The 13917-nt window shown below is 42.6% G+C and overlaps 2 protein-coding genes across 3 annotated transcripts in view; one reads left to right on the top strand and one right to left on the bottom strand.

Annotated features, from left to right (window-relative positions):
- Window positions 1–1801, bottom strand: part of FH (fumarate hydratase) — a 42694-nt gene extending 40893 nt beyond the window's left edge. The window contains exon 1 of one of the 2 annotated variants that reach the window (XM_075203494.1): window positions 1616–1801. In XM_075203494.1, coding sequence (XP_075059595.1) covers window positions 1616–1723 — 108 coding nt within the window. In that variant the 5' untranslated portion in view covers window positions 1724–1801. Of the gene's footprint in view, window positions 1–1183; window positions 1298–1615 lie in introns of those variants that run through there. The other variant, XM_075203495.1, reaches the window with a different exon arrangement.
- A 405-nt stretch (window positions 1802–2206) lies between these two features.
- Window positions 2207–13917, top strand: part of PCNX2 (pecanex 2) — a 433517-nt gene continuing 421806 nt past the window's right edge. The window contains exon 1 of the mRNA XM_075203493.1: window positions 2207–2719. Coding sequence (XP_075059594.1) covers window positions 2567–2719 — 153 coding nt within the window. The 5' untranslated portion in view covers window positions 2207–2566. The remainder of the gene's footprint in view (window positions 2720–13917) is intronic.

Here is a 13917-nt window from a genome sequence, read left to right as displayed (position 1 = left end):
TGGCTGAAAATAAGGGCGACTTTACTTACTTTTGCTTGTACCTATGAGTGCTCTCTGTCAAATTATTCATTGGTAAATTACACACTGAAAAGTGACATGCAAGGAAAATTGCCTCCATAGTGTATTTATATCAACATCATGGATACTTTATTATACTTCAGCCATTGATTCGCCCCTTATTTGTTCCAGACCATTAAAGTGCATAAGTCAGTTGGTTGCACAATCCCTGACCTTACTTGTAGTGCTGAAAATGGTAAAATGGGCCAATTCTTCAGACAAATGCTATTGAACCTGGTCATATTATTGGTTAATAATTCCCATTTGGCAGAGGTAATCATATAATTCACGCTGCGCTTTTACAACTTAGTATTCAACAGCATAGAACATGCTTTCACAAGGAAGCATAGTCTGGGACTATACAGTATCACAAAGAAGTGCAATATGGAAAATAACATCAGAGGTATTAATGATCCTAATCCTGACTAACCATTATAACTTTGTGTATTAGTGGAAATGGATTTTCACATCACCAACTCAATAAATTGAAAGTGTATATGCTTTATTAATAATGCAGGTTATTTCTATGAGAACAGCTATAGAAGGCATAAAATGCTTTTATAATCAATAATAATGTGCATTTTTGTCCTCCACCACATAGCAAAACAAGAATATCAGCCATATTGATGGAGAGTTATGAGGAGTGTGGAGGAGGAAAGTCTCCTCCTCAGAAGCAAAATGATCACAACTAGGTGTAAAAAACACCATTATTTCGCCAAAACAGACCTTAAAAAATAAAAACGTAAACAAGTTTTTTTTTATATAGTAAAAGACATGTGCACATACCCTAATACATATCACAAGCTAAGAATTATTGACCCGATTAATATACATGAAGTTAAACTGTTTATACTAAATGAATCCACCATAGGCCATTCATTCATCTGCAGCAAGTTAAGAGGGAGGTGCATGTGTCACTAAACAAGCAGACAGTGAGTGACAGCTCGTTAGACTGGTTTTGCAGTAATTAAGGCTGTAGATTTTTCATAAATTGAAATGCCTGCCATTCAGTGCTTTTACAGATGTGGCAGGACATCCACATGTCTGTAGTGGAGTGTTAAGATAATACTTTTTATTAACCAGAGCTTCAGTTTAAGTTAGGTTAACACTGAACAATGTACTTTACCTTCATGTTCAATTTTAATCTTCAGGTTAGAGGTCCTTTAAGGCGATGGTATCATGAGAGACATGTGTATATGTATTTTTCCGTCTCACTGTTTGTCCACGACATTATGGTAATTAGAGTTGAAATAAACAAAAACACGTAAACATATTATTCCACCTATAAAAGGTAATCTCTGTAGAGGGAGTCCCCTAAATTTATTATAATAAGTACAAGAGATGTTACATTCAAATGTATATATCAGGCGTATTAGCGAGATGAAATGTTGCATAATCATTTACAAAACCGAGTGCCGAAGTATGTTTTCAATTAAATACATAAGACTAAAATGACTCCAAAGATTTGTTCTTTCTAGGATCATACTCCAACATGCACAGTACTGGAAGGAAAGGTGACCTTTGCAACGAGCCATGACGGACACGGATCCGTTCTTACCATCCTGACTTGTCTTAAAGCTAGCGGCGTTCTGGACACTGCTGACAGGAGCTTCCTGCTACCACAGAGGTATCTCACAAGTTGCAAGGACCTAAAAGAGCGATTCATGGTGAAATGCAGAGTACTGACGTCCACACTGTAAGCGAATCTTCCGCAGTGATCCCGCCCCGCACCAGAGCAGAGCAGTCAATGGCCGATACAGGCGCATGTCTGCTGGAGGATTACTGTACAGTTATCCTGTCAGGGAAAACTAATCGATCAGGATCAATCTAGTGAAGCTTTTCATATCGTTAACTCTTCACAATAATATCTAATAATTATGTGCTCACATTTAATACACGATGACAACTTATATGTAGTTTATGATCTGCCAAAAGTCATATATAGCGGATTATCACGCCGCCCCAGATATAAAATGCTTTGCTCCCTTTGGTATCTTATAACAGTTACTTGGGCTAAGTTGATTGATGTTCAAAGCACATTTTCTCATCAATTTCCTTATGTAACTGAAATTAGAAAATTAGTGATAAATGTGGCACATTTCCATTGAGCAGATTGGGGTCATCCTGGTGCGCCTGAAACCAGACGCATAGAAGTCTGTAATCATTTTACTTGCGTTGTTGTGCAAATATGTTTTTCTGTCTGTTTGGACAAACCGTGCGATATATAATAATAATAATGACAGCCATCTAGCGGGCTTCTTGAATGTTGCAGCCCTTGTAATCATGTCACATTGCTTTTAGATGTTCGGTTCAGTGGTGTCCTTGAATAAGGTTGGTCCGCAGTGTCAGTTTCTAGTAGTTGCGTCAAACGCTTATGGTGGAACGGCGGTGATACGCAATATGATGATACAGCAATAGCCCAGCATTCTTCTGGCTCTTGCTGCGTTCTGTTTCTAGCGTGATCTGTAATACAGCATTTATTTCTTCAGCCGGTCTTACTGCAGCGAGCATGGAATCTCATGTCCTGCAGATACTCAGGCAGGGTGTTTGGGCTGCATTAACAGGAGGATGGTACCACGATCCCGAGGATAGTCGATTTAATAACATTTGTCACTTATATTTGTGGATTTTCCTGCTTTTGTTGCCTCTAACTATGCATTTGGTAAGTAGAGCCTATATACTAACAGTATTGTGCAGATTTTAATCCAACTTACTATACAACAAATACTGTAGATTTTTGCTTATGTAATGTGAATTATAGATATTTTTTTATTTGGAGTTGTAATTAGATTATACTAATTAAGAATGTATTTATTGTTCCTCCTAACACAACATTTATGCACTGAACAATCTTGAATCATTGTTTCATGTTAACAGAGTGATCTTGAAATGTAGGAATATTGATTTGGACAGGATTTAACCATGAGAAGTATGGTATGTGGTCTGATTTATATTTCCCAAATAACGATGATTGACATATGAACTGTTATTAGAAATGTTTTTTTTGCAGTTATGCCACTTATTTGCACCTTATTTTTAATGCAAACTGCTTCAAGTTTCTATTATAATTCAATAATAAATTAATATTGTTTGGTGAAAAATAATTCACCTTTGTCAACATAACTCTTACCAGAATAGTGTTTTAAATAAAACTTTATTAATTTAGATAGTGTCTTAAAATGGGACCTCTTACTGTATGCTATAAAAATCATTGGAAAAAATTAGCACAAAACAAACAGGTAAACTTATTAAAGAGAATTGTAAAAATACCTTTGCTTAGTGCATTTTGCATGTGAGAGGAAAATAAACGCAGTCTCCATACGCCCTTTCACTTTTGATTATATTAGTGTGCGCTCAGGACCAGTGATACCATTAGACGAACTTCGGCTGTTGCCTAGGGAACTAGTTGTTAGGGGGCGCTTAAAACATTGGCTGAGTGACATAATATTTTTTTTTTAGATATATTCTTTATTTAATACATTGAATAACAATGCACATCAGCAAAGCACAAAGAGTCAAACATATTGAAATCCAGAGAAAATAATGTATTGTTTTATAAAGAACAAACAAATAACAGGGGGGATGAAAAACAGTTAGGGCAGTGGTTCCCAAACTTTTGCAGTTCGCGGCACCCTTAGTCTCCATAATTTTTTCAAGGCACCCCTCCAAAATAATTACCGAGCAGTCCCGTTTGATAAGTAGTCAAAAAGACGTAATAAGAATTTAGGTCAGAACAGAAATACTTATTTAGCTGTATGCAAAAATAATACACATAAATCCAAGGGAAAAGAATTTATTTATGTATATTTTTTTCAATTATATTTCTGTCAAATAATAATTTACAGCTAACACACACTGGCACCCTGCATCCACACACTCTGTGCCCCCTGCATCCACACACTCTGTGCCCCTGCATCCACACACTCTGTGCCCCCTGCATCCACACACACTGTACCTCCTGCATCCACACACTCTGTGCCCCCTGCATCCACACACTCTGTGCCCCCTACATCCACATACTTTGTGCCCCCTGCATCCACACACACTGTGCCCCCTGCATCCACACACTCTGTGCCCCCTGCATCCACACACACTGTGCCCCCTCAGCATCTGCGCTCTGCCCCCATGCTCTGCCCCCTCAGCCTCTGTGCTCTGCCCCCTCAGCCTCTGCCCCCTCAGCCTCCGCCCTCTGCCCCCTCAGCCTCTGCACTCTGCCTCCTTAGCCTCTGCACTCTGCCCCTCGCTGTGCCCCCTCTGTATCCTGCCGTGGACAGGAAAAAGAAAAGAAACCCCAAAAAACTACTTAACAATCCGGCGGCGCCTGGGACCCAGCATCCTACTCCTTCCTCGCTTCTCACTGAATGCCTTCCTCTTCTACTTCCTGTCCATGGCACCCCTGTGACTGCGCCGCAGCACCCCTGAGAGCCGCGGCGCACAGTTTGGGAACCTAGGAGTTAGGGGGAGGAAAGGAAAGAGAGAGGAAAGGAAAGCGGGACCTAATCCAGGTCACATGAGGGGAGAGGACTGCATCTTAAGTACGGAAACTAAGGGCGGGAATAATATACCAGTGGGGCATTCCAAAATTGTTAGGGAAATATAGTGGCTGAGGCAGACCTACTAGGAGGATGGGGGTACAAGTTGGGAACAGTAGGCATCAGGGTCCTTAAATTCCAGCCATAGCAACCAAGTAACTATGTATTCAGTGTTCTCTCCAGCAGGTAACTTGATAACTTAAAGTGGCCCTGGAAAAAATTCTTGAAGTGGCCTCATGTGGGCGGACCAAATCAAGTGTTTGTGGAGCCAGCACAAAAGTAGGCAGGGTTTAGAACTACTGGAATTTGGTTGTATTAACATTTAGGAAAACCTGGATGTGATGACTTAAGACACAATGGGGTATATTTGCTAAAGTGTGGGTATGAAAAAGTGGAGATGTTGCTTATAGCAACCAATCAGATTCTAGCTGACATTTTGTAGAATGCACTAAATAAATAAAAGCTAGAATCTGATTGGTTGGTATAGGCAACATCTCCACTTTTTCATACCCGCAGGTTAGCTACAATGCTCGAGCCATTGTAAATCTGCAGCTTCGTTTTTTAGATAAGTCTGTTTATATTCAGGTCGGTTTTTTTCAAATCGTATTTTCTTTGTAGGGGTCCTGCTTGTCGGGGTTGTGGTGCTCGGAAAAATGTACCCAACACTTTTGTAACAATTGTTTATGAGCCCTAAATGTGCCAAGTGATTGGAAGAGTGTGACTGGATCAATTATAAATAACTTATTTGTGGCTGGAATGGATCATGTAGAAATAATTTATTGTAGAAATATATTTCAATCAGAGATACAGGCACCAATGTATAATTTGAAATGCACTTATCGTGTTACATTGGGATGTGTTTTGTATGGAAGTGTCATTGTTTGAGTTTGCAACTTTACTAGAGGAAGTCTGTTTGCTGATAGCAGGAAATGCTAAGTAAGTCTTTATGTGAAGTGACAAACACCTGTTCAGCACGTATAGCCAACAGGGGCCCACTGCCTGGCTGTCTGGTGTGGCTGCATTTCAGATAATGCAAGCATCAAGTTTTAGCACATAACAGAGTAGTGTAAATATTGTTAGCTTTACATTGCATGTAAATCCATGTTTGGGGTACATATATTGTATCCTGAAACTGAAAATAGCTCAGACTTCAGAGGGCTGGCTTACCCTGTGAGGCTATGTCCAAACTGTATAAAAAGAGAGACCTTGTACACTGAAAGGTATCATCTTTCTTGTTCCATCTGACCAGGTCACTGCTACCTTCAATCAGTGTGAATGCAAATAAACATCATTTGCTTCATAGACCTGCTTGAAAACGCCTTCCATGCTGAAAATCCTGTGACCTACAGATTAGACTTAAAATTTAATGCGTTTCTGTCTGAGGTTTGGACCCAGCTTGCCAGCACCACCGCTCTGCTCGCTACCCAGCACCTCTGGCCAGTGGGATAGGCCAGGGATGGTCCAGTCTCAGCAACCCTGATCCATAGTAAGTGGCCGGGTGTACTAGCAAGGGTTACCCTAGCAGTGACAGTTTCCCAGAAGGAACTCGGTACTGGATGCAGGTAAGGAATCCAGTGGTGGCAGTATTTGTAAGCACCTCCTACTGCAGTTAGTGGGCGCATATGGGATCGAAAGGAAACAGTGGCCCAGCCGTTACCCTGCAACAACAGATCAACAACAGATAGGATGGCATACGCGGTCCCTCCTGTCACAAAGAGCTATTCCAAAGGTTTGCTGGTGATATACTAAGTGCAAAGGAGGAAGGATTAATAATATTGTCAGTGCAATGGGGGCTGGCCATATGTTCAACAGAGTGATCTGAGAATAAGAAGGTATAAGGCAGGTAATGCAAGTACCTCTATAGTATTTCCAGAGCTGGATTAAGGCTCTGGGGGGCCCAGGGACGTTAAGATAGGCGGATTATCATTTTAGACAAATACACAGGCAAAACTGTGTGCACTACTTTTATGTGCATGCAGCTCTGCCTTCACGAACAGTACAATGTGAAGCAGTACATACCTCCCAACTGTCCTTTCAGACGGACCAAATCCTGACTAAGCGAGACAGTCAACAAAATTCGGGACTGCCCCACCAGATTCAGGACAGTTGGTAGACTGTCCTGCTCTCTCCTACCTGTCCTTGTCACTTTCACCACCTGTGGCTGCTGGTTTATTTAGATCTGTTGCTGCTTGTCTGGATCCTGGAATGCTGTAGGCCTTATTTGGATTATTTTTTTTAGAAAACTCTAAACATCCCGGCATTAAATCAATACCACCCACATTTAATAATTAGGCCTCCCTCCAGCCCCAGGATTTACATAACAGTCGCACATTTGATAAATAGATCTATTTCCCGCCAACTAGCCCTGAAATTAAATTAATAGTATACACATTTAATAAATAGACCTATTTCCCTTCAACCAACCCCAACATTAAAGTAATAGTATTCCCCTTTTAATAAATAAATCTATTTCCCTCCCTCAAAATAACCCTAGCAATAAATTAATAACATTTACTTTTAATATAACCACTTTTCACAACCATTCCCAGCATTAAAAAAATAATATGCACATTTAATAAATAGCCCTCCTCCCCTCTCTTTGCGCCTCAGAAATTCAACGGCTAGGGACTATACTCATTTCTCGGCACCCAATCAGATATACTCCCATATTGACATGCTCCATGTCTCTCATTCTCTCACATCCCACACTACCCAGGCGGGTATTATTCCATTTTCATGGACTGACCATGCGGGAGTATACATCTTATTGGATCTTATGTACCAACCTCCTAGCTCTAGGCGATGGCGCTTCGATGATTCGATTCTTCTGAATGACTCTGCCGCACTATCCATCGACACGTCTATCACTAACTATTTTTTGGAGAACTTCTCCCCTTCTGTGGCGCCTGGAGTCGTCTGTGGAGTTCACAAAGCCACTATTTGTGGACTATTGATTAGTACATCTGCTGCAACTAAAAAGAGGTCGGCAGCAGAGATATCCTTGCTTGAACAGCGAATCTCCGCCTTGCTCGCCCAGCACAAACTCCGCCCAGACCCTAGTCTGTTGACACAAATAGACACTCTGAAGGGCCAATTGAATACCCTTCTCTCCTGGAAGGCGGCTCGTATAATGCAAAAACTTCAGCAACGCTTTTACGATAAGGCAGATAAAGTGGACTCTGTGCTGGCTGGCAAATTACAGAAAAAACGGGCAGCAGGTTTTATCGATAAGTTTCATAAAATAGCTCAGGATCCTATTACATATGACCCTTCCTCTATTCTACATATTTTTCGAGAATATTATTCGTCCCTCTAAAACCTTTCTGCACCCCCGCCGCGTGTGGACCTTCTAGAGCAGAACTTGGGCACATGCCTAGCCAGTACCCCACTCCCCAAGCTCACCTCAGCCCAGCTTTCCCACATGAACGCTGTTGTTACGCAAGACGAAGTCCTGGCAGCCATCAAATCTTTTAAAACTTCCTCAGCCCCAGGACCGGACGGTTTCACCGCACAGTACTATAAAAAGTTTTGCGCAGGTCCTTGAACCCCATTTGACTTTCCAGTTTAATTACATTTTAGAAGGTGCTTCCTTCGACCCTTTCACCACCCAAGCTAATATCGTAGTGATCCCAAAACGAGGGAAGGACCACACTTTATCCACCAGTTACAGACCTATATCACTTCTTAACGTTGATCTGAAGCTCTATGCTAAAATTTTGGCCAATAGATTTAATCCACTCCGTCCTTCCCTTATTGATTTTGATCAGGTCGGTTTCATACCTGGAAGACAAGCCCCGGACAATACCAGGAGGACCATTGACTTGATCCACTCTATTCATGTTGGTAAAATTTCCTCCCTGATTATGGCTTTAGACGCTGAAAAAGCATTTGACCATATCTCCTGGTCATTTATGGGTGGAGCCCTTGAGTCGATGGGCTTCTCTGGCAGATTTCTGAGTGGCATATTGGCCTTATATAGATCCCCTTCGGTCACTGTTTCAGCTAATGGCATTACATCAAATCCATTTGGAATCTCAAACGGCACACGTCAGGGGTGCCTCCTCTCACCACTCATTTTTGCCCTCATGATAGAACCACTGGCTGCCAGGATTCGTGCTAATCAACAGATTTGGGGTATTAAGGTGGGCTCCACGGAGCACAAGTTGGCTCTATACACTGACAATGTTTTACTCACTGTGGCCAACCCGACCACTTCTCACTTTTAAATGGCTTCTCCAAAAAATAAAATATTTTGGAGTCTATATTACTAAACGATACCACCAACTCTTTCAAGCCAACTTTGCCCACCTGCTTACTCAAGCGAAGTCGAATCTACACACATGGTCCCGTTGCTTGATCTCATGGATAGGTCGCATTAACACAATCAAAATGAACATTCTCCCTAGATTTCTCTATTTATTCCAGACCCTTCCTATCTTCGTCCCTCCCTACGTGTTTAAATTTCTCCAATTCATAACCTCCCGATTTATCTGGTCGGGTAGGCGTCCTCGAGTTCGCCTGAAAGTTCTACAGAGATCCTCACGGGATGGCGGCCTAGGTATCCCTAATTTTAAACGTTACTATCTTTCCGCTCACCTTGCTCAGTGTGTCCTGTGGTGTTGCTTCAACTCCCCTAGATTGTGGATCCGCATTGAGGCTGAAGCTCTGGGTTTGTTGTCCCCTGCATCTCTCCTACGGCTCCCACCACTCCGCCGCCCAAAACGAGTCTCGCTCCATCCTGTTGTTTCTCACTCTGAAAATCTGGGATTCGGTCTCTCAGAAATTCGCTCTATCTTGTCAGCTTTCTCCGATTGTACCATTATTCAACTCTCCAGACTTTCCCCCTGGCCTCAAGCCTACTGCATTTTCTTCATGGCACTCTCAAGGTGTTAGATTCCTGGATGACCTTACCGGTACTGATATTTTCCCTCAATTCTCTGATCTTCAGCAAATGTTTACGATCCCTACCAAACTTTTTTTTATCAATACTTACAAATCCGTAACTTCCATAACACAATTAGACACCAGCTCACTGCCCGCCTATTCACTTCCTTTGAGCACCTATGCCTCCGTCAATCATCCACGGCTGGCCTAATATCTACCCTCTATTCTGAACTCTCTTTGGCCATAATGGACCAAAGGGACCCCCATGAATTGGCCTGGGACAAGGACATTGGGGAAACCCTCGACCCCGATGATTAGAGTGAAATTCGTGAGAATGCTGCTTCTAGTTCCATATGTGTAAAAATCAAAGAAAATGTCTATAAAGTTTTATATCGATGGTACTATGTGCCAACTCTCCTTAAACAAATGTTACCTAATACCTCTGACCGCTGTTGGAGAAACTGCTCCCTGGAAGGGACATTCATCCACATTTGGTGGAATTGTCCAAAGCTGACTAACTTCTGGCTTGATATGAATAATTTGATAACTGCAATACTTCAGATTTCTGTACCTATGGAGCCTAAATTTTTCCTCCTTCCACTAGGGATTCCTGGGGCTACGCGCCATCAAAACAAACTCATTTGACACATCCTAACAGCGGCCACATGTCAACTTGCAGCCGACTGAAAACAGCCAAATCCTCCCTCTTTTCAATCTATAACCGAGTTTGGCACATACAGCATACGGAATTTATGACCAACATTCTTAACAACTCCTCCAAATCCTTTAACAAAATTTGGTCTCCATGGTTATTCTTTTTCAACTCCTGCTCTCCCTTTTAGCTGTCGGTGACTTATTCGCTCCCCCTGTCTAATCTCTTAATAAATACAATCTTTCCGGTCAATTTCCTTATTTTTCTTTTTTCCTTTTTTCTCTTCACAGCTCTAGCCACGCCGTCTCTATTTCCCTTTCTCCTCCCTACCTCTCCCTCATTTCTTATGCAAAATTCGTAGTTGTACGATACTGACATATCAAGACTATTGTCCCATCTCTATTTTTTTTTTATATATTGTATATCTTACTTTGTGGACATACATTGTAACAATGCTACATTAGATTTTTGCTGCTTCTTTGTATCGTTTTCACTCTCCAAAAAAAACCTTTCAAAAAATAAATAAATAAATAGCCCTGCTCCCCAAACTCAGCCCCACATTCAATTAATAATCCCAAACCACCCCAGTATTAAATTAAAGGTCCCTTCGCTGCATATTAATTAAAAAAAAACAATATTATATTAAATAGCCCACCAATAAATTAAATTGCCACAGCATCACCACACAAATAAAATAGCACACATTAAAAATAATTAGGGACAGATCAACAGATCTGTGGCCACATTAATGAAGGTGGCTGGTCGCGGGAGGAGGGGCCAGCAACCTAGTATCACACTGCCCCCCCCCTACCTGTTGGCACCCAGTTCCGAAACACATAAAAAAAGTTTTTTTTGTTTTTTTTTAAACCTCTAAAAATATATTAGGCGGACTCCTGAGGCCACTGGCCTACCAGGAAAAGTCCAGTAGGCTACATGGCCAATCCGCCCCTGCTCTCAGCATCTATTTCCTGGGTGCTCCTCCCAGATGTTTTCACTTGCCACCGGATCTTGGAGCCCAAGCGAGTCCTATTATAATAGAATAAATATTGTTTCTCCAATTATCTGCAGTATGTGAGCACTACAGCCAGCAGTGTGTTTTAGACCACTGACCACCAGTCTGACCAGTCCTCAGAGCTGTGGGCAGCAACCTCCAACATTTTAAATTATTATTGCAAAGTATTACAACTGCCTCCACCCAGCTGCTTCTTAATGCTATCCGGCTGCTTCTTAATGCCACTCGACTGGGGTAAGATCAGATGACAAAAGGATGATGTTATCCATAGACTTGCAAAAGTCTATGCGCCTAAACCATTCTTCATGGTATGAGGGTAGGGTGGCCTCCAGTGTACAGGATTAAGTGCTTTAGCTGCATTATTGAGATGTTTGAGGAGTGACTTTTTGAAGGTCGATCTAGGAATATTCGAGATCAACAGGAGCCAGATTCCAGGGTCAGCTGGCACATCTGTCCCCATGATAATTTTGGAGAGGGAAATTATCTTGTTTCATATATGATATATGTCCACATATGATATAATCTTGGGGTAACTCCACTAAATTTGTAGCTGACTGCCAACAGCAAAGTTACATCTCCAATAGAGAAGAGGGTACCAGTGGAGATGTCACATGCTGGTCTCTCGATTCCCCTGATCGGGGACCGGTACGCTTGCCTCTCTGTCCTGTCTGGCGCTGTGATCTTCCCCAGTCTGCTGTCATCTTGCTTTTCTGATCTGCACATGCGCAGACTCGATCCGTATATCGCCTCCTTTCCCCATTCATTGGATATCCTCTCATTACCGTGAGGATACTTAAGGCACCTGGTGCAAGGCTAGGTGCCTGTTCTTTTTCTTCTAAGCTAATACCTAGACGGGACTCCCTGTGCTAGTCTAGCGCTACTCTGCATTATTGTGTATCCAATGCTCTCCTAGCGCTACTCTGCATATCTATGTATCCTGTGTATTCTGTTCCACTGTCTGCAAGTTGTAACAACCTTTCTTTTCACAGTGATAACAACCTTTCCGCAGGTCATCTCACCTTTGTATCCTGCTCCACTGTACGTCAGTGGTAACAATCTGTCCACAGATCAATCCATCATTCTATCCTGCTCCACTGTGTGCAGTGGCAAAAAACCTACCCGCAGATCATCACACCTCTGTATCTTGCTCCTTTGTTCGCAGTTGAAAATATATCTGCCTGCAGACTAGCTCATCATATGATCCAGTTACACTCTCCGTAGTGCTATAATCCGTCCACAGACTATCACGCTATAGTATCTGACTCTGCTGATTACCGGTGGTCTCCTCTCCTTTTGATCCACTACTACCTGCTGTCGACGCTATTTTTCCAGTTACTCCAAGACATCTGGGTTCTCCCAACGGATCTCACCTGCACTCTCTCAGAGGACTGCAACCTGTGGGGCAGATGCCGTGAAGTCCATACCTCCTTGCAGGGGTTCCTGGAGAAAACCATCTGCTTCGTTAGACTCTGCACCTCTGTTTTTTGTAGAACCGAGCCAGACAGTTCTCATGGGTTTGAAAAATCCAATGACCGTGACAACAAGAACAGGTCAAGAAATTAATCTTTTGGAGAACCATCTCCAAAGGATATGCTACAACACCTGGTCGGCAGAGTGGAACAACAGGATGCAACGCAGCGACAATTATTATATTGTCTCCAGGCTATGGCGACTCATCTAGATACACTACAGGCCACCCTGCCTATGACGTCTTCTACACCGGCAGCTGAATCCTGCACTCCTGACGTGGCTCTTCCCACTGTTTCCTCTTTACATATAACTTTTCCTACCACGTTCTATGGGGTTTCTAATTCTTGCCGCAGTTTTTTGAACCACTGTTCAATTCAGTTTGAACTTCAACCACAGAAATTTCCTATGTACAAAACGCAGGTGGCCTACATAATTTCCTTGGGGCAAGCCTTGGCCTGAGCCTCCCCTCTGGGAGCGGAATGATCCCATACTCAGCGACAGCGCCGCTTTTATTTCTGCTTTTCGTAAGATCTTCGATGAGCCTGGACGAGTCACCTCTGCAGCTTTTATTATATTAAGGCCTCATCAAAGATCCCGTTCTTTTGCTTAATATGTGAACCAGTTGTTCAAACTTCTGAGCTCTAATGGAACAATGACACGTGGCTATATTCTGGCACAAACTCTCTGACTGTATCAAGGATGTCCTGGCTACGCCGGAGTTACCACCAACCCTGGATGCTTTAACCTCATTTGTGCAATAGAGTTGATCTTCGGTTCAGAGAGAAGTCGTCTGAAAAAGAACCAACCCGTTGTTCCACTTTCAAGCTGGCCCCTCGTTATCAACCCCCTGCTCCTGCGGACGAACCCATGAAACTGGGCCACTCTCGCCTAACTCCGAAGGAATGTGAGAGGAGGATGAAAAACAACCTTTGCATCTATTGTGCGGATTCTGGTCGCCATCTCAGTTCTTGCCCGAAACGATCGGGAAATGCCAAGCCCTAACCTGCTCTGGGGAGGTCGGGCTGGGGACATCAAAAGCCTCTCCTAATCCTTGTTTCCCCCTCATCTGTTCCCTTCCTGTTACATGGCCCCACTGGTACATTTAACCCCTCAGCCTTCTTGGACTCTGGGGCATTTGGGAATTGTATTTCACTCTCATTTTTGTCACAGTGGTCTCTGACAACGATTCTCTTGGAATTTCCTGTTGTCATCATAGCAATTGATGGATCTTGTATCTCCAAAGGAGTCATCTGCACGCAAACTCCTCTTCTTACTCTCCAAGTCGGGGCTCTGCATTTGGAAGAAATCTT

This window comes from Mixophyes fleayi, chromosome 3, assembly GCF_038048845.1.
Source record: "Mixophyes fleayi isolate aMixFle1 chromosome 3, aMixFle1.hap1, whole genome shotgun sequence".
In the NCBI taxonomy this organism is placed as follows: domain Eukaryota; kingdom Metazoa; phylum Chordata; class Amphibia; order Anura; family Limnodynastidae; genus Mixophyes; species Mixophyes fleayi.
The sequence above is the reverse complement of the archived record's forward strand: the minus strand, read 5'-3'. Positions and strand labels throughout refer to the sequence as shown.